At 53.1% G+C, this 23,876-nt stretch overlaps 9 protein-coding genes across 9 annotated transcripts; 4 read left to right on the top strand and 5 right to left on the bottom strand.

Annotated features, from left to right (window-relative positions):
• Positions 1–874: 874 nt before the first annotated feature.
• J4E87_006118 (uncharacterized protein) lies at positions 875–1,547 on the bottom strand (the record flags this gene model as incomplete). The annotated part of the gene is made up of 2 exons (XM_049377723.1): positions 875–1,057; positions 1,137–1,547. The coding sequence occupies 2 exons, from the start codon at positions 1,545–1,547 to the stop codon at positions 875–877; spliced, it is 594 nt and encodes a 197-aa protein (XP_049232764.1).
• Positions 1,548–2,055: 508 nt separating this feature from the next.
• On the top strand, positions 2,056–3,030 carry J4E87_006117 (uncharacterized protein; the record flags this gene model as incomplete). Its single annotated transcript, XM_049377722.1, has 2 exons — positions 2,056–2,719; positions 2,771–3,030. The coding sequence occupies 2 exons, from the start codon at positions 2,056–2,058 to the stop codon at positions 3,028–3,030; spliced, it is 924 nt and encodes a 307-aa protein (XP_049232763.1).
• Positions 3,031–3,163: 133 nt separating this feature from the next.
• On the bottom strand, positions 3,164–4,023 carry J4E87_006116 (uncharacterized protein; the record flags this gene model as incomplete). The annotated part of the gene is made up of 3 exons (XM_049377721.1): positions 3,164–3,543; positions 3,599–3,916; positions 3,966–4,023. The coding sequence occupies 3 exons, from the start codon at positions 4,021–4,023 to the stop codon at positions 3,164–3,166; spliced, it is 756 nt and encodes a 251-aa protein (XP_049232762.1).
• A 659-nt stretch (positions 4,024–4,682) lies between these two features.
• On the top strand, positions 4,683–6,123 carry J4E87_006115 (uncharacterized protein; the record flags this gene model as incomplete). The annotated part of the gene is made up of 2 exons (XM_049377720.1): positions 4,683–5,452; positions 5,502–6,123. 2 exons carry the CDS (start codon positions 4,683–4,685, stop codon positions 6,121–6,123), a joined length of 1,392 nt encoding a protein of 463 aa, XP_049232761.1.
• A 382-nt stretch (positions 6,124–6,505) lies between these two features.
• Positions 6,506–9,187, bottom strand: J4E87_006114 (uncharacterized protein; the record flags this gene model as incomplete). Its single annotated transcript, XM_049377719.1, has 1 exon — positions 6,506–9,187. The coding sequence occupies one exon, from the start codon at positions 9,185–9,187 to the stop codon at positions 6,506–6,508; it is 2,682 nt and encodes an 893-aa protein (XP_049232760.1).
• Positions 9,188–10,750: 1,563 nt separating this feature from the next.
• J4E87_006113 (uncharacterized protein) lies at positions 10,751–12,011 on the top strand (the record flags this gene model as incomplete). Its single annotated transcript, XM_049377718.1, has 3 exons — positions 10,751–10,779; positions 10,861–11,095; positions 11,148–12,011. 3 exons carry the CDS (start codon positions 10,751–10,753, stop codon positions 12,009–12,011), a joined length of 1,128 nt encoding a protein of 375 aa, XP_049232759.1.
• Positions 12,012–13,179: 1,168 nt separating this feature from the next.
• On the bottom strand, positions 13,180–16,162 carry J4E87_006112 (uncharacterized protein; the record flags this gene model as incomplete). The annotated part of the gene is made up of 3 exons (XM_049377717.1): positions 13,180–13,268; positions 13,351–15,818; positions 15,873–16,162. The coding sequence occupies 3 exons, from the start codon at positions 16,160–16,162 to the stop codon at positions 13,180–13,182; spliced, it is 2,847 nt and encodes a 948-aa protein (XP_049232758.1).
• A 271-nt stretch (positions 16,163–16,433) lies between these two features.
• On the bottom strand, positions 16,434–20,128 carry J4E87_006111 (uncharacterized protein; the record flags this gene model as incomplete). Its single annotated transcript, XM_049377716.1, has 2 exons — positions 16,434–17,908; positions 17,962–20,128. 2 exons carry the CDS (start codon positions 20,126–20,128, stop codon positions 16,434–16,436), a joined length of 3,642 nt encoding a protein of 1,213 aa, XP_049232757.1.
• A 2,063-nt stretch (positions 20,129–22,191) lies between these two features.
• On the top strand, positions 22,192–23,482 carry J4E87_006110 (uncharacterized protein; the record flags this gene model as incomplete). Its single annotated transcript, XM_049377715.1, has 3 exons — positions 22,192–22,758; positions 22,813–23,253; positions 23,303–23,482. 3 exons carry the CDS (start codon positions 22,192–22,194, stop codon positions 23,480–23,482), a joined length of 1,188 nt encoding a protein of 395 aa, XP_049232756.1.
• Between the last annotated feature and the right edge of the window lie 394 nt (positions 23,483–23,876).

Below are 23,876 nucleotides of genomic sequence, written 5' to 3'. Positions count from 1 at the left end.
GGCGATAAGGATGCCAGTGGGTGGGTCTGGCAGACTGGGCAAGGATGCGTGCGGAGATATGAGGGCACGCAGTGTGCATGCTAAACTAGCCACTATAGAGCTCACGTCCCGCTAACAAGGACGTCGCCGGCAGCGTGGAATCGGGCTGACAGTTAGTGTGCCATTCGCATGCGGATCCAGCATCATGCCCCACTGGCGTGCAGCTCAGCAATTGCCACCCAACACGCGAGCTTGAAGTCTGGAGCTTCATCGAGCGATTGCCGATCAACCCCGCGTCTTTTGGCACTCTGGAGCCGCCGACGAGACTAGAGTCTGGAGCCTCCTCATGGCTGTCAAACGACCAGCTGCAGACTGCACGCTTTGGACGTACTAGCTAAACACGATTCACGAGGCCACACTGTTTAGTCGACCTCACAACCCCGCATTACGTTGTCGCTTCTTATCGCTTTGCAAGGGAGGTAGACCAGGACCAGGTGTCTGTGTTCGTTTACTAGATCCGAGCCTACTATGTCTGCCCAAGTATTTGAGTCGTAAGCCCCGATGCATGCTGACGCACGATGAGAAAAACGTTCTGGAGCGCATCCTGTCGCGAAGCTCTAGACATCGGTTATCATAAAATGTAAAGCGGATTCGTGTAAGATCTTTTGGGTTGGGTTGCTAACCTGCAGCCGGTCTACATGGTGGTGACTGCTCGCGTGTGTTGCGATACTCCTCTTGCTATACATACACGACTGTCGTATCCCGTTCAATCATGACGCCCAACTCCTCGCATAAGCTCAGTATCCAAATCCTCGTACGTTACAGATATAATGGAAAGGTATCACTCCGACAGGGTCCATCCCGCAGTTCGCGCTCCGCAAGCCAAGACCTATCCTCATACATCAAGCTCGGCTTTTGAGTTCAGTATATCATCGACGATGGAGCGCTGGACAGCTATCCTGTCCTTATCGCCCGTGTCCTGCTCCCTCAACAAGACCGCGAGTACTTCGATCGGCGGGTCGAGATCGAGCCGTTGCGCTCGCTTCCAGCGCTTCAACCGAGCGATTCCGGTGCATGGCTACATAGCGCAAATCGTATTAGTGATGCACCAAGACGTGGGGGAGTTCTGAAGGCAGGGTGCTGGGTAGTAAACTTACGCCATAGTGCGCGCTCATGTCGAACTCCCTGAGGATCTTCTCGTGCAAGCTTATAGCCCCCTGGTGCGCCCTTGGTGCGCGCCTTTGCTTCTCCTTCGCGGCCCAGTACTTCTTGATCGCTGCGTCTGATATGCGCCGTGCTTGGTCCTCCTCTGGTGTACTCTCAACCTCCTGTGCCTTGACCTCCTGTTCTGTTTGCTCGATGATCGCAGCTTCCGTCGTTGTCGGCTCAGTATCTGAGATATCGATTGTCTCCGGCTTGACGTCTTTCAGCTTCGCTTCGAGGAGGTTCTTCTTTGCGCCTTGTGCTTTTACGCTGGACTTTGTGACCCTATTTGTCGTTCCGTGGAATGCGAGAGTCGACTGTTGCGATTTGGCCGCTGGGCCCGATGCTTTGCGTTTGGGTGCCATATTGATGTATTTGCGATCGATATCTGGTGATTCTTAGGTATTTGACGTCGTGATGGTTGCGTGCTATGATGGGGTGGTTGGGTTGAGTGACCTCATTGGATTTGCTTGGCGTCGATCGGGGCGCCTTCCCTGGTTGCTGCAGTGATACGCGAGATCGCGCAGACATGTGACCTCGCATCATTCTCCACCCCCACATCGTGCCGAAACCGCGGGATACTTTGCATGTGTTCTTAGGACTATACTACCTTTTTCTGGTAAGTTCAGAATCCCCAGACTTGTCAAAATCGCGAATCTTGTTAAAACGAACGCGTATACCTGAGTAGACGTGAAACTCCGCGACGAGGACTCTTGACTCATACATAGAAAATGCCTTGTTTCTTAGGTGTTCTCTCATACTGACTATGACCTTAGTGCAGAAATTGTACTTCACAACCTATAGTGAACAATGACTTCTACAACACCCCCAGATGTCGCCGCCCACGCGGAGGCTCTAATCCCCAAATTCCATATGACCCGCCTCTTGAATTCCGACCAAGCTGGCCGTCGCATCTCCCTTCTGGGCACCATAGACTCTAAACCCGCTCTCCTGCTCGCTGAGCGCGCTGCCTTCGATACGAACCCTGAAATTCTAAACAGCTTCTCCACCTCGCTCCGTAACATCAAGAACCTCGGTGCAAACGACATCTACGCCTGGTTCCTGGCAAACTCCAATCCCAGCGAGGATAACCCGCCTCCAGACTTCAAGTTGAACCTCATATATCCTTGCACGGAGAAACACATCAAGAAGTATGAGCAGCAGCGCTTGAGGGTTGTCACCGAGACCCCAGAGATTTACGAAAAGTATGTGAGGCCGTACATGCAGGCACAGCGTGAAAAGGGCGCGTTGAATTGGGTATTCAACATCATTGAGGGCCGGACTGAAAAAGAGGATGTCATCTACCGTGAGTCGGGCGAGGAGGGCTTCTTGCTTTTGCCTGATCTCAACTGGGACCGTAAGACGATGGGTGGTCTGCATTTGCTCGGCATCGTGGAGCGAAGGGATATCTGGAGTGTGAGGGACTTGAAGAAGAACATGACGGAATGGGTGAAGCATATGCGGGAGAAGATGCTGGAGGCGACTGTTAAGTTGTATCCTGAGCTCGAGAGGGATGAGTTGAAGCTCTATGTGCATTGTAAGCCTATGCTAGGAAGAGGACTGAGAAACCTTGCTAACAGATGTCTAGATCAACCGACATACTACCACTTCCACATTCACATCGTCCATGTCTCGCTGGAAGCTGGCAGTACGCAAGCCACCGGAAAGGCTTTGGGTCTAGAGAACGTTATCTCGCAACTCGAAACCATGGCTTCTACTTCGTCCTCCTCGCCTCCAGGTATGCAAGATGTTGGTCTGACTTATCATCTTGGTGAGAGGAGTGATCTATGGGAGAAGGTGTATCTACCGCTCAAAGAGGGACGAGAAGTCAAGGTGGATGACTTTTGAGGAGAGCAATATACTCCTTGGAGTAGTATAGGCTAGTGTATACATCATGCTACAGTCCATGTATCGTTATACCCTAGAATTCATCGCCAGACATTTCAGCGAATTGCCGGGACTCCCTCCTCTCGTTATCCTCCTAGAACGACTCGGCAAGTGTAATCAGACTGAAACGCAGCTCTCCTCCGCCGGCCTCAGCCTCGCGCTTGAGGAAGCTACGTACGCCCAGGTCAAGAGCCTTTTCGCTCAGGACATCCTCGTCTGGACCCAGCGCACCGCGGTCAAGAGGACCTTTCCGCCGACCGTCAAGCTCCCACAGATGGTTCTTGTCCGACTTGATAAAGCAAACGTAGTGTAGATCGACGTCGGAATCGGCCTCGGGCGCAGCAGTATCACCACCGGATGCAGCGCTTTGGTGTGCGCTCTCGAGAGCTTCAGATTCGTAGAGGAGATCGGCCCGTTCGACAGGCTTGAGGGGTATCGCGTCGTTGACCAGCTTGGCCAGATTCGAGTCGGGTCCTAAGGCTTTTGTCAGCATGTCTGATGGCTGTCTCGGAACAGGGCGGCTACTGACTGATGTGCGCACGAGCGGAACCGTTGGAAACACCGTGGAGTAATCCGATTAGACCACAAGCATTTCCAATAGTCTGCTTATACCAGATGACCTCCTCCTCTGGGCCATGTCCCTGGTATTCCGGCTTGTCCTTGTCTTCCTGCATGCGAAATGTCTCGTATGTCTTGCTGACAGGGAAGACGAGGAGGAGGGCATGAGCAGGTCGAGGTACGAAAGCAAGTAGCTCGGGCTCGTCTATGCTAAAGACATCGTGGAATGCAAGCTTCTCCGACAGACCGAGCTTGTGGACGAGAGCGGACATGACATCGGGATTGTTTTCTGTCGCGCATTAGCTGGCATGTATGCAGTGTATGTGGAAATGTATTACCCAGAGGAATGAACCTCTTCCTGCCCTTTGGCACATCTGGTGACGATTCGGACGCCATGGCGATGCTGTGTAGAAATGGTGTTGCGGGGAAGGAGAGCTCGACATGTTATACCTAGGTAGACGTGGGGCGCAGGCAGCAAACGACTCGTCATACAAACTCTCTTTGCCTTCCACAGGCATACCATAGGCTACAGCATCGTCTGCTTATAACATTGAGGGGTTTCGCTCTGCCTTTTGCATGTTGAGGCCTCGAAGGACTGCGCGCGTCATGAAGGAGAAACGATCAAGCACCATCTGCTCGTGGAGAGTAGTCCATAACACGAGGCATCTCAACCCTTAGCATAACAGTATCATCTTGAGGTGCACTCGACGCGATGCATGCGATAGATACGCGACTTGGAAAACGCGATGGCCTGTGCGGCGACATGGCGGAAGCTTCTGAGCCCCGCGCGGTGACGAAGGACCTGAATTTGACTCACGTGAATCATGCATCTCCGCCGTTGTCCCTCCGCTACGCCCTTTTCTCGCATATTACACATCGGACGGCCTCAATTACCACGGACGAGATATTGCCAGGCTGGAGCATCTTTCATACCGCCTACACATCCCCACAGATTCATAGCCACCGCGCCCAGTAGCTTTACGGCGGATTTCTTTACCCCACTACAGCCACTTGCCCTCAACTTTTTCCAGCGAACCTTCGCACCACTGCCCACCATGACGACAATCGACGAGACCCTGGTCACCTTCCTCAAGACACACGCGCCCAACAACGCCGCCGAGGAGACGGACGCTGTCAAGGCCTCGCAGGCCCTCTACCCCGAAGTCACCTACACCGACGCCGAGAAGACGGAACTCAGTCAATGGCTGATCACTGCCTCTCACATTGCCTCCTCCTCTGAGGATGCCGCCAAAGCCTCCGAGCGCCTGTCATCACTCAACACACATCTCTCGAGCCGAACCACCGTCCTCGGCGCAAAGCCCTCCGTCGCAGACATCGCCCTCTACCAGAAGCTCGCACCGGTAGTCTCGAAATGGAGTGCTGAGGAGAGAACTGGAGAGCAGGGATACCATCACATCGTCCGCCATGTCGACTTTGTCCAGAACTCGCCTGTCTTCGGCCTGAAGCTGGACGACAAGGTCAACATCGACCAGGACAACGTTATCTTCAAGATCAAGCCAGTAGACGCAAAGGCCGAGAAGGAGCGCAAGAAGAAGGAGAAGGAGGCTGCTGCTGCCAGTGCCGCCGCGTCTGGTGCTACAGCTACTACTCTGACTGGCGACCAAGGACAAGCCGCACAAGGGGGCCAGGGAGGAAAGACCAAGGCGGAGAAGGCAAAGGGCAAGGCAGAGGCTGCTGGCTCCGCCGTAGCATCTGCAGTCGTCGGCAACGCAGCGGGCGGCTCAGCAGGTGGTGTCCCAGAAGGCGCGCCGACCGAGAAGAAGAAGAAGGAAAAGAAGGAGAAGCAGCCCAAGCCCCAGAAAGCGTAAGTCGTGTATGTATCCTGCGTCTACACACCATCTAACAACACGCAGTGCGCCAGTCGAGAAGCCCCTCTCTCCCGCCCTCATCGACCTTCGCGTAGGCCACATCCTCAAGGCCGAGACCCACCCCAACGCCGACTCGCTCTACGTATCAACAATCGCATGCGGCGACGCTCCCGGCACAGACAACACCTCAGAGTACGAAGGTCAGGTCGTGCGCACCGTATGCTCAGGTCTCAACGGCCTGATTCCCCTCTCGGAGATGCAAAACCGCAAGATCGTCGCAGTGTGCAACCTGAAGCCCGTCACTATGCGCGGTGTCAAGAGCTGTGCGATGGTACTCGCTGCGTCACCACGCGTTACCGAGGGTGAGGACAGCCACAAGGGACCAGTCGAGCTGGTAGATCCCCCCAAGGAGAGCAAGGCTGGCGACCGCGTCTACTTCGAGGGCTGGGAAGGCGAGCCTGAGCCAGTGCTCAACCCCAAGAAGAAGGTCTGGGAGATGATCCAACCAGGCTTCACTACAACAGATGGTCTAGAGGTTGGCTTCGATGTTGGCGTCGTACCACAATTGAGCGGCGAGGGTGCGGACAAGAAGACGGGTGTAGCTAAGCTGAGGACCAAGGACGGCCTGTGTAGCATTCCCACTCTCAAGGGAGGTGTTGTGCGATAGATGGGCCTGATGGTATACGACAGTCTAGAAAGAATTGTTGATACTACATATACTAAGGCCTGGCGGATACATTGGGTGTTTGGAAGTAGATAGCATGCCACAAAAGTGAGCCTGTCGCACTCCAATACATGATCAAAGTAACTCCAAAGCCTGCTTAGTCCACCCAGTCTACCCTCGGTGGATGAATACATACACAGATCTCACTTGGCAAGTCACAGTAGTCATCAACCTCCATTATCGACAAGTTAAATTTCAATTCCTAATGCTCTGTAACTATCCTGGGTATACAAACACAATCGTAAAAACCCGAAGGTATCCTGCAGAAAACAATATAAAACGCCGTCATGCTACATTACGACATCATCCAAGCTATTACGAGAGCCTAATCCATTAGGCTCACAGGGTACTCGTAGTCCTTCTCTGCATCCGTCCCGTGTAGCCTGACCTGGTACAGGCACGTGTGACTGGCACCCCAATTGCTGGTCACGCGTACCATGGCTTTCGAAACGGGTTCGGACGGCTCGCCAGCGAGGTCGAACGTCTGGAGGTGATTGGACGCGTGGATGTTGTATTTGAAGGATCCGAGACACTTCCAGGCGGGGCCATCGAAGCTGGGTGGTGGCGGGTCGCGGCAAGTTACCTGGCGGTGGGAGTAGTAGGGATTAATGGGCGCGTCTGTCTGGACCCAGAGCTCGATGTCGCGGGGCGCGTTGGAGATGTTGCGCGCTGGCATCATGCTCATGGGGACGTGCTCGATGGTGACCTGCTTGGGGGTGACGGGACGTGGGAGTTTGACGGTGAGTTGGGCCTGGCCGCTTGAAACGGGCGCTTGGCCAGCAGAGCACCAGCAGTCGCCTGGCTCTTCCCACTTTGTCAGCGCTGCCATGGGTGGGTTGCGATGAGGGACGAAGGCCCAGCGGCGTATGAGCCCATGGAGTCGACCAGCTCGGTGGTTGTATGTGACGGAAGACATGTCAGGATCGACGACGGCGCCTAAACCAGGAGAGAAGTAGTTGGGTTTGGTGAGGTGGAGTTCGTAGTTTGCGACGAGGTTGGCTTGGGCTAGAGAGTTGAGTCGGATTTGGTCCATCATGGTCTTTCGGGCCTCTGCTTGCACCATCGTCTTGAACTGAGCGCTCTGGGCTCTGATGGCTTCGTCGATCTTCTTGTCGACTTGAGCAGTCAAGTTCTCGTAACGGCGCTCCATGAAGGTGACGAACTCATCACGAGAGACGGCCTGTGGCCAGCTCTCAGTGTGGCTGCGTTCTTGCTGGGCCGTGGTGTCGAAGAGCTCGCCGAGCTTGGTCTTGGTCTGTTCAATATAGCGCGCCCACTCCTTGTCGCCCATGCTTGAACGTGTCTTGCCAGTCAGTGCCATCCAGAAGTCATCCGTGATTTCAGAAGTGCCATCCTCATTACGGCGAACGATCATGACTTCAGGAAGCTCCTGCTTGAGCTCCTCGATTGTCGTGCGCATATCTGCACGAACATCCTCCAAGCGCTGCGTGTGTCGCTTGTCGATGTTGGACATGCGGCCCCATAAGAGGTTGTCGTCGCCGTTGTTCTTATACGCTTGAGCCAGTTCAGCCTCGGTGAGTTTGTGCTCGGTGGGAGGGAGGATGAACTCGGTAATCTTCTCATATGTGTGACTGACTCGAGCGCCCACAGCCTTCACCAATCCAGGCGTACGCACGGCTGATTCGGGGAACGGCGTGGCCACCATGGCGGAGGAGATAAGGTAGCTCAACAGCAGTAACCCGGCCAATCCACCAAACGCCCAAATCATAAACTTTTTCCATTCCCATACCGGCTCGTCAACCTCATCTGGTTCAACATCGCCAAGCCATGCATTGAGCTCGACCCTGTCCTTTTGGTGCGGGCGGCGTCGCTCTGACTGTCGCTGTGACTGCGATGGTGGGCCTTGTTGTTGAAGTCTAGTCTGCTCCTCGACGATTAGATCTCTTACAGATCCTTCATTTTCAGCTGACGGAGCGCGAACATTAGGCCGCTGTACGTTTGCCCTGATATGGGACTGTCCTTGGACGGGTGCCTTGATAGCATTTTCGGAAGGAGTAGGAACCTGAGGTTGGACTGAGACCCTGTTACGAATAGAACTTTGAGATAACACGGGGGTGGGTCCTTGGGTCCTTGCTCCATTCACAGTACGACTGGCGGGCCTGCGACTCGGTACTGCTGGCCTGACGAACGGATCTTGTGCGCCTGAAGTAGCAGCCTCGTGGGTGATGCCGTTCGACTTTGTGGTGTTGGTAGATGTTGTAAGGTCAGGTTTGCGGGTCGATGCTGCAGGCTTTGCCAAAGGCGAGCCCATGAATGGATCCTGGGACACTAACATACCAGCCTCGTGGGCAAGACCGAAAGACTTGGTGGTATTGCCGACAGACGCCGCAAGATCATCATCGCTGTGGTCGAAGTCATCACTGTCGATGAAGGAGTAGCCAGGAGTGACCTTTGACTTTGATCCGGGGTTGCGCACATTGTCGGGTGAGAACTTGTCACTGTTGCGGTTTTCCCTGATGAAGCGCGATTGGCGCTCACTTCCAAGTTCCTCGACACCTTCTTCCTCGTGGTTTTGTTGTTCGCTTTGATGGTCCTCCTCTTCCTCATCGTCGGCGTACTTCTCCATCTGGTTCTCCATAGCCTGGGCGAATCCTGTGGCAGGAGCGGCCGGGAGCTTATCTGGGGCACCAGTACGACCGCTCGCGCCATAGGCATTTGATCTGCGACTGGCGACCTTGGTCAAAGTTGTTGTAGTACGTTTCGCTGCGGCGGAAGCTGTGGCATTGGTGACAACTGAATCTGCAACGACAGAGTTTGCCTTTTGACTGAGGCGATCTGAGCGACGGTTACGGCCTCCAGGCGTGCGCGCCTCCCCATTGGCACGTTGTGACATGGCGGCGATGAGCTCGTCAAGATCGCGGTTGAAATCTGGAAGTGATGTGTCGCCAGCAAAATCGAAACCAAGCACAGGAGAAGGGGGCTGGATTGCTTGCTGAGGTTGTGTGAGTAGTTGGTCGTTGGAAGATTGGGTTGCTGGGGCGGTCATGTAGAAGAAAGAAAAGATGCCAGAGGACTGGAGTCGTCCAACAATAGCTGTGAACAAAGAAAAAAGACAGATTCGCGACAATGACAAGACAATAGAAAACAGAATGGGTTACCCAACTGCTGCCAAGCTGCAGCCAGCTGGCGAAAATTTGCGCGGTGAAGACGAGGTGAAGGTGAATTCAGGACGACACGTGCATACAGCCTCGCAATGCATGGGAGAGACATGGGCACATCGCAAAGACATGGGTAGGAAAATCGCGCCAACTTACACCTCGGCCAGAGACCCAACTTCGTCGCGTCCTGTTTGCGCGATTGCGGGCGCGTTGCGTTCCAACTCTTGCTCTTTAACACTTTTGGTGACGGTATTGTCGATGGCGGGTTCCTGCAGTGGGTCCGTAAACACGTGGACAAGCCTTCACGCGTCGAAGCCGGCAGATGCGCTGTGGGACTAAACTCGATAGAGAAAGTTCTGGCGCTCGTTCATGCGTAGATTGCGACTCGCGATCATGTTCCCAGGATGCGACGCGATGTTGTTTAGTGTGTATTGATGGGTGACAATGAGGTTGATGAAAGTTCGAGGTCGCGCTTTGAGGTGCAAGGGTTCAGCCTGTCCGCAAGCCGCCGCAACCGGTAGGTTAAGCGAGGCTGCACTCCATCCGGCGGTGTGTGACATGGCATTCTTTGACGCGAAAAACTAACTCTTACGAGACACAAGCAGACAGGAGCAAGAATAACAAGCTGGGAGAGATGGAGCACCCCTCAGAGACGACTGGGAGCTAGTGTCTCCGCTACCATAAGACATGGATGATGCATGAAATTTCCGGGCCCAGCTGGAAGCGGAGCACAAGACCCTGAGAGCCACAACGCTTATTCCGCCTGCTCGCATGTACCTGCGTCACCCAAGTTTAGTCCAGAGGATACGTCGTACGGCCATTTTTTGACTGGCGCATGTGGCCAAAAGACGGGGAGTGGCTGGTCAAGTCCACGCAGCAGCTCGTGGACTGTGGGTGGGTTGCTATCATGATCTACAGGGCTGACAGGCAATCCTCACCCGCAATCGGCCCACACTGTCACAGCCCTTGCTCTTACAACTCTACCAAACTCGACATGATCATATTCCACATGATAGACATTGTGTCTACCGTCCTCGCTACACGTGTTCCCAGCATTTTGGCAGAGCAGAACACGAGATGATGAAGTTGTAGCTGGTGCAACCCGTGGACGTATCCAATTCGTACAAACAATCTACTGCGCATACATGTGTCTAATTGAAAGAATTGAAATCAACATGCTAAACATTAGAAGCTGGAAGATCGTAGAAGTCTATTGGAAACACATGTCTGGCGATGGCTATGAGAAAGCCAGACCATCCTTGCCGAATGAGGAAATCTATCCGCACGCGGCTCTTCTCTCTCGACTAGTGGCACAGCCCATGAACCCAGCATCTCGTGCTGCCGCGTTTTTATATATCTGCAACCTCGCAATCAAACGCAGACCTCGAATCGCATAAGAGCGACATACCCCTCAGACACATTCTCTACTTCCCATACCTCAAGTTCTCACAATGGTTGTAGGATCCGTTCTCGTCACCGGGTAAGCTACCCCTCCACCCCTCCACCCCTCCACGCAGCTTCGAGACAGCATCATGGGCAATTGGTACTAACAATGGCTCAGTGGTACCGGCTATATTGGCTCATTCACAGCCCTCGCCCTCCTCGAAGCCGACTACAAAGTCGTCATCGTCGACAACCTCTACAACTCCTCCCCAGAAGTCGTCAACCGCATCGAGCTCATTTGCGGCAAGCGACCTGCCTTCTACCAATGCGATGTCACAGATGAGGCTGCGCTTGACAAGGTGTTCGAGGAGAACCCAGACATTGACAATGTCATCCACTTCGCTGCGCTGAAGGTGCGTCCAGTTGCGTACCACTGTCTAACAACCCCAAGCTAACGCCTCCTAGGCCGTTGGAGAGTCTGGCGAGATTCCTCTGACATACTACCGCGTCAACGTCGGCGGCTCCATTGCGCTCCTCTCCTCCATGGTAAAGCACAATGTCACAAACATCGTGTTCTCTTCCTCTGCGACGGTCTATGGCGACGCGACGCGCGTCCCCAACATGATCCCGATCCCCGAACACTGCCCCATCGGCCCGACCAACGTATACGGCCGCACCAAGTCCACCATCGAGGGCGCCATCACAGATACCATAGAGGCCGAGCGCAACAATGCGAAGAAGGCTGGCAAGGACGAGAAGGAGATCAAGAAGTGGAATGCTGCGCTACTGAGGTACTTCAACCCCGCCGGCGCGCATCCAAGTGGTATCATGGGCGAGAACCCTCTGGGTGTGCCATACAACCTGCTGCCCTTGTTGGCGCAAGTTGCGATCGGCAAGCGCGACAAACTCCTCGTCTTCGGTGACGACTACAAGAGCAAGGATGGCACAGCGATCCGCGACTACATCCACGTCCTCGACTTAGCGCGGGGTCACCTCCAGGCGCTCAACTACCTGCGCGAGCAACAACCCGGTGTCAAGGCATGGAACCTGGGTACTGGCAAGGGCTCAACCGTCTTCGAGATGATCAAGGCCTTCAGCACCGTTGTAGGACGCGACCTGCCATACGAGGTTGCGCCACGGAGACAGGGTGACGTGCTCGACCTGACAGCGAACCCAACACTCGCGAACAAGGAGCTAGACTGGAAGACAGAATTCACACTGGAGGATGCTTGCGCAGACTTGTGGAAGTGGACAGAGAACAACCCAGAGGGTTACGAGCAGCAACCACCAAAGGAGTTCGTGGACGCGCTGAAGAACAAGAAGGCTTGAGCTAGGGGAGTGAGGGTGAAAGGGTATGTGCTTTCTAGGAAGTGACACCTGCATTAGCATCTTAGAGATGAATGCTGAAGCGTTATATTTTACATAGATATGCTGGACATAATAGTTGAACCAGATAGTGTTGAAACGCAAACTTCGATTACGATATGAGCTCAGACTACCCCCAAATCCCCATCATTATTAAACTTTGGAAAAACGTAACGTTCAAAATATATTGGCACCAACAGCATGATAAAAGAGAAGCAGCTAAGCCGTGACTCGTACCTAGCGTTATCTCCAAGCACGAATGCAGTATAAAATCTCGTGTTCGCCGCACACTGCCTCCTCTCTCACCTTACGCCTTCAATTCCTCGATTTTCAGAAAACAAATAGCAAACAAGATATGTGAGAAGACAGCTTTTGGCCAGAAAATTTCGAGTTCACGTTGCCATGTGTGGAGACACTGTCTTGCAAAAACTCTTTACAAAAAATCACCCTCTCACAAGCCGATGTGTGAAATGTTCAAAGACTCCTGGCTCAATCATGATGCCAAATCCCGCCTTTGCCTAGTTAGCCTTAGCATATCGGGGGGAACATATAAAATGGACTTCTGATACTCTGTCTTACTTTTCCACCAGTTGCAATATCAAAAGGTCAAAAAGGTCAAAATCACCGATGCACGTTTCCATGGAGTGGAAGAGAGGGGCGGATTTCCACAAACAGCTTGTTTCGTTTCCATCTATTTCACCCTCATCAACTTCAGAGACGGCGCCAAAAGCCAGTTCATTCTGATCCATGTCCACCTTTGCAGTCTCCAAAATAGTAGCTGTATAAAAGAGTGGTCCTCCTCTTCTCTTCTTTCCTCTTCACAACTCTGTAACTCGAGGGTTCCTTCAAAATACAAGCACCACATCGCTCATGACACTGCAACATGGGCGACACATCACACATGATCGCGCTCTACGCGTGGTCGTGATGTTTAAAATAACAGAACAAGAGAGATCATGTGTCCGAAGTGTCAGATTCGGGTATAACATTATCAAACATGTGCAACTGCGGTATCCAAAATCCAGCTCTCATGACAACTACATGGCTATGCGAACGCTCAAAACAAGGCCGAAGCGCAATCGATGCATTCGCGTGCTCATTTGCATTATGCTCATCAAATTCCCAGCAACACCTAAGCAATGTCCTCAATCGGGCAGTTTGGATGCAAAACATACACGACCTTGTCGTTGCCCTCAGCCTGACCCTCTTCGTCTGCGAGACCTTCACCCCGGATCAACATAAGGTATTGTTCCTGTAGTTTTTGTTAGCATACACATCATGAATAGATTCGTGTTGTTTCGACGTGCCTTGACGACCTTCTTCAGCACCTTCTTGGCGAGTGCCCTCTCCCTCTCCAAGTCCTCTTGCGTCTCCATTTCGTTCTCCTTCTGCTCGAGGTACCAGATCAGCAACTCTTCCTCTTCGACACCGTCTTGTGTCTCTTCTTGGTCCTCGTTGACACGCTTGACAAACATGTTCCGCATAGCGACATACTTGTCGTGCGTGATCTTGGTCTTCTCGCGCGGCGCAACGGCTGGAGTCGCTGTTCGGTCTCGAGAGGCATCTTCCTGGTCGTCCATGGGTGCATCGGCCTCCTGTTCTGCGGCGGCGGCCGCGGCGAGCAACGCTTCATCATCATCGTCCTCAACTTCGACGTCATCCTTCTCGACCGAAATGATGGATTGACGGAGCAGATTGTAGGCTTCTTTGACGAACTCGGGAGTGATGTCGCTGACGCAGTTGGCCTTGGCGATAGCCTCTGAGAGACGGATCATACTCTCAAGTTGACGAACAGTGATGCGGTAGCTGTTGCGACCGATACCACCTTGCGCATCATCTGCTCGCAGCTCCTTGTACTTCTCGACGAGCGTCTCTCTTGCCTCATCAGTAAACTCTGGTCTGAATGTTCTTGCGAACCGGATGTAGCGCTGCAGCTGCTCAGTGTTGAACTCTGGGTCAACAGCTTCGTCTCTGTGCTGGTGGATACCAACAATGTGCTCGGCAAGGTGGCGATCGACAGCCTCGTCGCACTCGTCCAACACTACGAAGAACAGATCGAAACGTGACATGATAGGAGCAGACATGTTGACGTTGGCACGTAGCGTTGTCTTGCGGTTGTAGCGTCCACCAACGGGGTTGGCTGCTGCAAGGATAGAGGTTCTGGCGTTGAGCGTGGCCTGGATACCGGCCTTTGCAATGGAAATGGTCTGCTGTTCCATAGCTTCGTGAATGGCGACTTGATCGGCGATGTCCATCTTGTCGAACTCATCAATAGCACAGATACCGTTGTCAGCAAGCATGAGCGCACCAGCCTCGATTGTGAACTCTCCCGTCTCCTCATCCTTGACTACTGCAGCTGTAAGACCAGCAGCCGAAGACGCCTTACCAGATGTGTAAACAGCGCGAGGAAGGAAGCTGCAGATGTACTTCAAGAATTGTGACTTCGACGTCGAAGGATCACCGACAATGCAGATGTTGATGTCTCCACGAAGCGCCATTCCCTCAGGTGTTTCTTTTGACACACCGCCCATCAATTGCAAAAGGAGTCCCTTTTTGATGACCTGGTGGCCGTAGACCATGGGAGCTATTGAGTCGACCAATCGCATGAAGATGTTGGGCTTGTGTACCATGTCTTTGAGATCCTGAATCTCCGCAGCAGTTAGGGTGCCAAGATACTCCTCCTGTGCCTCCTCGCCACTTGTCGCATTTGACTCAATCTGACCCTGACCAAGGGACGCGAGAATGTTGCTTGCCTGACCTGTCAAATGGTGGTTGGAGGTCTGTCCTGGCGTAGAGTGATCTGGTGAGACCATGCACGCCAAGAATGACATGCGGTATGTCAGGTCGCGCACACCAAGGGCTTTGAGACCGCTGACACCCGACCCTCCGACGTCGTTGCCTCGCGTGGTGTTTGCTGTATCTCTCTGCGCTTGTGGGCGCACACCTGGTACGCGGAACTGGCTGACGTCTGGGATGACGATCACTGTGCCGGTGAAGATACACTTCTCACCGGCCTTCGCTCGATCCACCATCTCTCCTCGCAAGATGACGTCCATAGTTCGGGGCATACTGCCAGTGGGTATCTCTGAACTGTTCTCCTGAATGCGCACTTTCTGCCAATCTACGAATGTCGACTGGCGAATGTCGAGACGCCAGCCCTCCCTGTTCATGCAGGTTATGTTGGGACATTGTGTCGGTTCGGTGTATTTGAAGGTTTGTTCGATGTTCGGTACGACGGTGTTGCAGATCTCGCATACAAAGGTGGCCATTGAAAGCTCTGGCCGGACCTCAGATGTTCGTGTTGCCGTGCCAGAAATGGAAAGCAAGCTGCCGATTGATGTGGTACGTAGCTGGCGAATACGGGATACGAGAGGGAGGTTGTAGAAAGCCAGGGTGAACAGCTTGTCTGTCTGCTGGTTCGAGGTCTTCTCGTTGAGGCTCTCATTTTGACTGGTAGCATTGCCGGAGTTTGATGTGCCTGCAGCAGAGGCAGTTGAGGCGGGCTGCTTGTGCTGGCGGAAGTACTTGGGCTCGTACTTTGCGATAAGGTTGTGGAGCGACCGGACCATGTATGGCAGGAAGCGGTAGTATTCGCTCGCGATGGCCGCAGCAAGAATGCCATCTTCGTGCCTGAGCAGGTGTGTGTAGTCGACGTAGAGGGTAGAGAGTCCGTACAGTCGCATGCCCCGTATTTGGGCGATGTAGTACTTGTCTGTGGTGGGCACGGCGCTCGATGTGGGAAGAGCTGAGGAAGATGGGTCTTCTGTGTAGCTATCTTTGCGTTAGTATATTCGACAGCATGAAGACTGCTGTCATGGAGCTCACTTTTCGAGGAACTCCTGGAACCGCAACGAGAGCGTCTCTCCCGTCACGTCCACCACCTTGGGGATGTCTGTTCGCGGGGCGTTTGTGCGCCTGCCTGGTACTCGTGCTCCGATAATCTCGTCATCAGGGTCTCCTTCGACATCGCTGTTGGCGCCGGCGCTTTCAGAGGGGGGTCCGCGGGGTCTCGCAGACGAAGATCGCATCTGCGGTGTCCGTGCATCGTTGCCGTACGCGCTGGAGGGAGTGGGCGCGGCATCCGAATTCAGTGCGAGGTCGAGTAGGGACGACATTGTGTGTAAGGATATCTGATGTGGGGTGCTGTTGATACAGGGAGACTCGCGGGGACGGTAAACACGCGAAAACGCGGTCGCGCTGTCCGAATGGGGAAGTAAGTGTGGGTCTGTGCACTCCATCCAAGCATCACGCGAAGAACAGCAGAGAGCTTCATACTGAACACGGCCACACAAAGAACAGGCAGTAAATCTTAACTCAATAGATCCTACTTAACGTCCGTAGGTATCATACACACTCTCTCATCCTAAGACACTCTCGAGGTCAAGATCAACCCCATGTTCCTCCACCACCTCTGCCGGCCCTCCTCTGCGCACTTAATCTCCAGTCGTCTTCACCTGCAAACTTGTTGTGCAGAGGCTGAATCCTCTCAGCCTTCTTTCGCTTACTCAATCTGTCTGTTGGCGCGACCTTGAAGAAGGTTGGCGCTGCTTCGACAAGCCACTTCGGCTCGATAGCGCTGCAGAAATGCATATATTCTTTCGTCGTCTCCACAAGTGAGTGGTATATGACGTGTTCGGCAGGCTTGCCAAACAGTGAGGAAGAAGGATGCAGGTAGACTGGTGTGCCTTCAACGAGCGTCTTGTAACCCTCGGCAGGATCTTTGCGTGCAGAGTTGCGGAAGAAGCCCGAGCATAGCGCTTGCCGAACCTTGATCGTGTTGCGACCGCAAGAGACGACTTGATGTTTGTGCCGCGCCATAATCTGCAGTAACTGGTTTCGCACGTCGCGCACACGCTGCATGTTCTTGGGTATAACGAAGTTTTCCTGACACCACGGCGTACTGAATCCACCCTGCTTCCAACCATTGTACACATTGAGAAGGGTGATATGATCGCCAGAAGGATCATTGAACTTCTGCTTCTTCTGGTCGGCTTGTTGTTGCTTGTCGCGTGGACGATGAAAGACGCTCTGAGTAGCGCTAATCATGGCGACAATGGTCAAGATCTCATCTGAGCATTGAAGCTCAACGGATTTGATGAGTGACTTTGACAGGGATGGATCCATTGGGAAGTCAGCCATCTGTCGACCGAGACGCGTTAGCAGGCCTTCGTCGTCCAGTGCGCCCAACTGATACAGCTCCTCCAGGGCTGTCAACATGGTATTTGTAGGCGGTGGATCCATGAAGTCGAAGTGTAACAGATCGTTGATGCCCATAGCCTTGAGCATCAAAATCGTGTTTGACAAGTTTTGGCGCTGGATCTCCGGAATCGTAGTCGGCAACATTTCATTCTGGAATGCGGCCTCGGTATACAGACGGAAACACTTTCCTGGTCCTGTTCTACCTGCTCGTCCACTTCTTTGGCGAGCCTGGGCTTGCGAAATCGGTGTAATCTGCAGACGGTCCATTCCTAGTTTTCCATCATAGGAACTCTGTTTGACAAAACCAGGGTCCACGACATAGTAGATGCCGTCTATAGTCAGACTGGTCTCAGCGATATTGGTAGCAATGACGACTTTGCGCGTGCCGTTGGGGGCAGGCTCGAAGATACGAGAGGCCACTTCCGACGGCAAGGCACCGTAAATAGGCAGAATCATCAATTCTGGTACGTTTGGACCCAAGGCTTTCATGCGCTCTGATATAATCTCGCACGAGGAGTCAATCTCCTCTTTACCTGTCAGGAACAGCAGAATGTCACCTGCTGGCTCCGTCAAGTGGATCTGCATGACCGTGACCAGCGCCGCGTCAAGGTAGTCGGACTCTGGCTCTTTACTGTACATGACCTCGACCGGGAAAGTTCGACCTGCGGAGAAGTCAGTATTTGTCTCACATGCATTTCGTGGAGCCAAAACTTACCTGGAATTGAGAAGATGGGACACTTGTAGAAGTACTCCGAGAACTTGTCGGCATCCAAAGTGGCACTCGTCACTATAAGCTTCATATCCGGGCGTCGTTTGAGTGTCTTTTTCAGCAGTCCAAACAAGACGTCAGTAGCGATTGTACGTTCGTGGGCCTCGTCAAGCATGATGCAGCTGTACTTTGACAGCATGGGATCCAACAGGATCTCACGCTGCAAAATACCGTCCGTCATGTACTTGATACGGGTATCTGGCGAAGTCTTATCCTCGAAACGAATCGTGTAACCAACCTCATTACCGAGAGCGCAGCCAACTTCCTCAGCGACACGCTTGGCAACACTCATGGCTGCTACACGCCTAGGCTGGGTACAACCGATGACCAGCTCGTTACCGTAGCCAGCCTCGGCCAAATACTGGGTCATCTGCGTGGTCTTTCCGGATCCAGTGTCACCGACCACAATCAGGATCTGGTGCTTGGCGATAGCTTCAAGGAGTTGGTTCCTGAACTTAAAGACAGGCAAGGACTCTCGTTGCTCCTTGATACTCATATTTGTACGTTTGCCAAATGAGGTCTCCCTACTGTTCGTGGAGATCTTCTTCCACTCCGGTAGCGCTTGGCTGGGTTCGTTCGTGCGGGTGTTGCGAAGATCGCTGGCGAATTGTCGTTGTTGGGCCATTGGATCGTTCCACTGGCTACTCAAGTCAACATTCGCTGCCTCCTTGGCGGCCTTCTCCTGGGCTTCCTGCTGTTTGAGGTCACGACGCTCCTTCGCTAATGTATCACCAGCCATTGCAGCGCGATTGAGCGAGCCATCAGGCGCTTTGACAACTCGAATGGGTGACAGCTCCAGTGATTGCTTCGTCTGGCCCGCCAAGAAGGGTGGCTCTTCCTCACGGACTTCGATATCAACATCCTCCTCTTCTTCAAAACCACCTTCGCCGTTGATGTGCGCGTTGAAGTCCTCGTCGATGTCGGGGTAGTCGGATTTAGGTATAACACCAGAAGCAATGAGTTGCTTTATCTCCCAACGTTCTGGTGAGGTCATGCGCTTCCGCATTCCGTTCTTGCGACTGTTGAAACCGTCCTCCACGACTGGAACGGAGCTGTCAAGCCCTGGTATTCCTCCAAGTCCCTGGGAGTTTGCGCCTGTGCCGAAGGATGTTATGCGTTTGCCAGGATCAAGATCTCGACCGGTCCGCTGATCCACCTCTTTCATCGATAGCGAAATCCTGTTGTTCTCATTCTTGATGACTTTGACCTTGACTTCTTGCCATCTCGATACGAGGTCGGAAGGGTGGTTCACCCGGCCCTCCATCATTTGTGTGACGTGTACCAGTCCATCGACCTTGCCCTTCACGCCTTGTAGATTGACGAAGCATCCGAAATCCTTGACACCTGTGACCTTGCCATCGTACACTTTGTATAACACGGGTTCGTCGTCAAGCTCGGGGGTAGGCGGTCGTCGGAATTCGTCTAGGTCTTCGTCGCGGTACTTCTTGCGGCTTCGTTGCTTGTTGTTTGGCTTAACGGTCCGCGTGCGGCCAAATTCGTCTTCGAAGACCAGCTCGTCGTTCTGCGGTCTGCCTCGTCGCGGGCTCCTCGATCGCGAGCGAGAGTACGACCGGTCTCTCTGCCTGTGTCGCTTACTCCTGCTAATGTCGTCGTCGCTGTCGTATGGGCTCATGCTTCTTTTCCGCGACCTCTCCTTGGGCTTGCTGCTTGGCCCCTTCCCTGCCAGTCCCTCCAGCATCGCAAATGTATCGTCTAATGCGTCGATCTGTGTTGCTTCCTTCTCGGCCTCGTCGTCTGCCACCTCGTATTCCACGTCCTTGTCCGGGATCGCCAGGCCCTTGAAAACGCGCGTTTTGCGGTCTGTCGCATCGGTGCCGTTTTGCCCGTTTGCGCCAGATTCCTTTGCTCCCTTGTTCTTGTACTTGGGATGAAGCGTCAAGATGAGACGGTCAATGCTCTCTACCAGACTCTGGGGGAACTCTGCGCCCATGGCCTCCAGCTGGTTCTTGAAGTCTGTGACGCCTTTGCATGTCGCGTGCTGATCGATAACGAACTCGGCGAGCGTCTTATCCGAAACACCGACGTGGTTCTGGATTTCGGAGGTGACCTTCGAGACGAGCGATAAGAACTCGAGGTTCGCGAGATCGTCCATGGCTGCGATTTGGCCCGCGGCGCGCTTTCTTTGGATGTTGGAGTGTAGGATATTGTCTGCACACTACATCCACTTGAAAAGATGCAAAGTGAATGGCCTAATGTCAACGTAGGCTTCCGGGTGTTCAGCTTTTTTCCTTGTATGAGGTGACCTCGTCCGCGGCGCGCGTTCGTTGGGATAGTCGGGGTGTAGGATCTGGGGATGCCGCGGTCGCAGGGAGGATTCTGGGTATTTTCTGGTTTGGAGATGTCGCGCGACAATGCTACGCGACGATTCTTTCCTCCTCCCGGTGTGGCTGCGACAGAGTGGTGTGAATGGCTGAAGGTGTTGGATCGTCAAGAAAGTTGATGCGGCTCGGCGGCGATTTCGCGCTAGGCTCCAGTCCCCGCGCTGGCGCCGTTCCCAAGTTCCACGATATCCTGCATCCATAGATCTTTCGACCACCGACATCCAATTCCTCGCCCGCATCGCTTAATCCTTCAGCTGTCTCAGCGTATCTCGTGATACTCACAATCACTGTCACGATGGTGTTTGCACGCATACACCAGTTTATCCAGAGGACGCACGAGAGAATGTTACAGCAACCCTTGAAGACTTCGTTCATCCTGCTCCTCTTCAATTACGCAGGTTATCGATTCATCTCTCACTGGAACCCGATAATCGAACGAGCGCGCATAGCCAAGCAGGCGGAAATGGGACAAGCGGGCACAATGAGTGAGGGCACAAAGGCGCATACATACGCCCCGGACACTGCTGCAAGGACACGAGTGGAAGCTGGACAAAAATCTGGCGGAAGTTCGATCCAATGGATGAACGTGAACGGTGTACCCATCCCATTCATCGGACCCAAGTCGACCAATTGAGAACAACATCTTGCTGGTGTATCGACAAATGTTTGACTGGATCTCATCATGCGTCGAACGTAAGCCTTGGCTTCAGTGTATCGCAACCATGGAATTCAGTAAAACCTCCTCTCAACAACCAACGCACACCACAATCACGTGCTGCTGATGCCTGGAGGGGGGTTTCAGGAAGTGCCAGCTATCGGTGGGTTTTCTAAGGCGCGGCCCGCACGGAACACTGGCAGCAGATATCGCATTGCTCGAGTGAGGACACCTGCTTGAGATGTTGTGCTCTGGTATGGGAACTATAAAAACGGACAGTGCACCAAGTAAGAGGTGGAAACGTCCCTCCATGGTGTTGCGACAGCATTATCGCACAGCCACAACTTCCACGTTACCGAGGCCTTTGTTTCATCTCGCTCTCCGATTCAATGGAATGGAAGATTCGAGAGCATCTGCAAGTCTGTTTCTCAATACACCGACTTTCAGCAAGAGTGAGGGGTGGTCAATATCCTGGAAAGGGCCGTCGGCGTTATAGGTGGTCCAAGCACCACGATGTTGAATTCGAAGCACAGGATCGCGTCAAATTGCATCATCTCACTAGCGTCGATCCCACTCCCACTCCAACTCCAACATACCAACTGTGATCTGGTAGTGCAAGTACAGTGAGAGAAAAGCTCTTGGCTGTATGAATCACGGCAAAAATGACTTGGAAGGCGGGATCCCAGAAGACAACGGTTTTCACACTCAACTTCCTCCGTATACATCAGCTTCGCAGTGTTGGACTGGCAGCTCAGTATCTTGTGCCTTGCATGCTCTGACCGTATGCGGCTGTAGCTCGATGCTAGTGGCATGCGGATCAGCGTCAAGCTCGATCGGCTGTTACATTGTGTGCGATGGCGCAATTGGCCCGATATGGCAGTAACTCACGGTGACATGAATCACACGTATATTGTACTGAGGTAGTACATATAAGAGCATGTTGCTTCTCCCTGGCTGTTTATCAATCATCTACCAATCCCTAGAGACCTCACTTAACATATCTTCCTTTCGTTGATTGACGATAAATCATCCACCACCATCCACTGGCAGCCACATCACACTGCCATACTTGCTCGTTGCATACTATAACCCCGTCTCATCCAAGTACCAAGAACTTATTGCAGTGGACCGCGCAGTACTCGTAATCGTACGAAGTTCCTATCTATCCCAGCAACAACGATGGCGCCAGGACTCGTCGAACCCCACTACCAACCCACCGCTGCATCAAGATCTCTCCCAAGACCAAAGTCTAGCAACGCCCACAGCTATGTGCCTGGGCGCACCACTGTCAAGAATCATGCTGAACCATACAAGTACGAAGACCTACGACCACACTTCCCCAACATCACATGGCCAGCCTACACAGAGATACCCTACGCCGACAAAGGTCAACTAGGTGATCCTAACTTCAAGAACCTCCTTGCAACTGCCACAGACGTCTTTGACTACAACCCAAAGATTGGTACTGAGATACATGGCGTTGATCTAGCGAACCTCACAGACGCTCAGAAGAACGACCTTGCAAGACTCATTGCCACGCGTGGTGTAGTGTTCTTCCGAAACCAGAAGAACTTCAGCATCGATGAGCAGCGGGAGCTGGGAAAGTATTTCGGTGAGCTGCACAAACATGCCACAACTGGTGTGCCGAAGCGAGAGGGATTGGAGGACGTTCACGTCATCTACACCGGCGAGGATAGCCCAGACCTAAGGGCTTTATTCACACCGTCGTTCCTCTGGCACTCTGATGTAAGACTTCGTTACCACATCAAAAGAGACACAAGATTTACTGACCGGAACCAGGTAACATACGAACTCCAACCTCCCTCCTACACATCCCTCAAAGTCCTCACCGGCCCACCCCGTGGAGGCGGCGGCGACACCCTCTGGTCCTCCCAATACGCAGCCTACGACATGCTCTCACCCCACATGCAAAAGTACCTCGAATCGCTCACTGCTCTCCACTCCGCTGAGCTGCAAGCCCAAGGCTCGCGCGATCTCGGTCGGACAGTACGTCGCGAGCCCGTCACCACCGAACACCCACTCATTCGGACGAACCCCGTCACGGGCTGGAAGAGCATCTTCTTCAACCCTGGGTTTGTGACGAAGATTGTTGGTGTGCCGAAGACGGAGTCGGATCATATCATCAGTTTCCTAACGGAGATTGTGGCGACTAGTCCCGAGGTTCATGCTAGGTTCCAGTGGAATGAGGGGGATGTCGCATTTTGGGATAACAGGGTTACGGTATGTTGAGTCTCGTTCTTCGAAATAACGCACTGCTGACATGGCGTAGAACCACTCCGCCACTTACGGGTTTGCGCCTCACCGTCGACACGCTGTCAGGGTAACTGTTCGTGCTGAGCGACCCTACCTCGATCCAAACAGCCGATCACAGGAAGACGAGTTGAGTGAGAAGTATGGGGTTCGCAAGGCGAATAAGGATGGGAGTGGTGTTGTGAACTACAACGACTGAGCGATGAGCATCCCATGGAATAGCGTGTCAACGTTTTTAGGCATTGATGATATGAGCGTTCTTTAGCGAGCATGTGTTGGTAGCGCTAGTATGCATATAAACAAGATTCTTACCCCGTTTTTTCCTTCTTCTCTTCATTCAAGTTTTCCTCTTACATTCCTCCAAAATTGAACATCTCAACGCCCCATGGCGAGGGGTCGAGCTGAGCACGAATCTCAAATACGATGAACACATGTGTCGAATGGGGACACTTCCGATCTGTGTCTGACATCCCACCAAAACGTGAATCTTATCCTTGAATGTACTTCTTCGACCAAGCAGCAGCAGTCAAAACTGGAAACTGAAACATAATGTTTGTGATAACACTGAGTCGGATTTCCTGCTTCATGACATC

The sequence above is a fragment of the Alternaria ethzedia genome, assembly GCF_023757985.1.
Source record: "Alternaria ethzedia strain BMP 0044 chromosome Unknown scaffold_13, whole genome shotgun sequence".
NCBI lineage: Eukaryota > Fungi > Ascomycota > Dothideomycetes > Pleosporales > Pleosporaceae > Alternaria > Alternaria ethzedia.
Note: the sequence above shows the minus strand (reverse complement) of the source record. Positions and strands in the feature narration are given on the sequence as shown.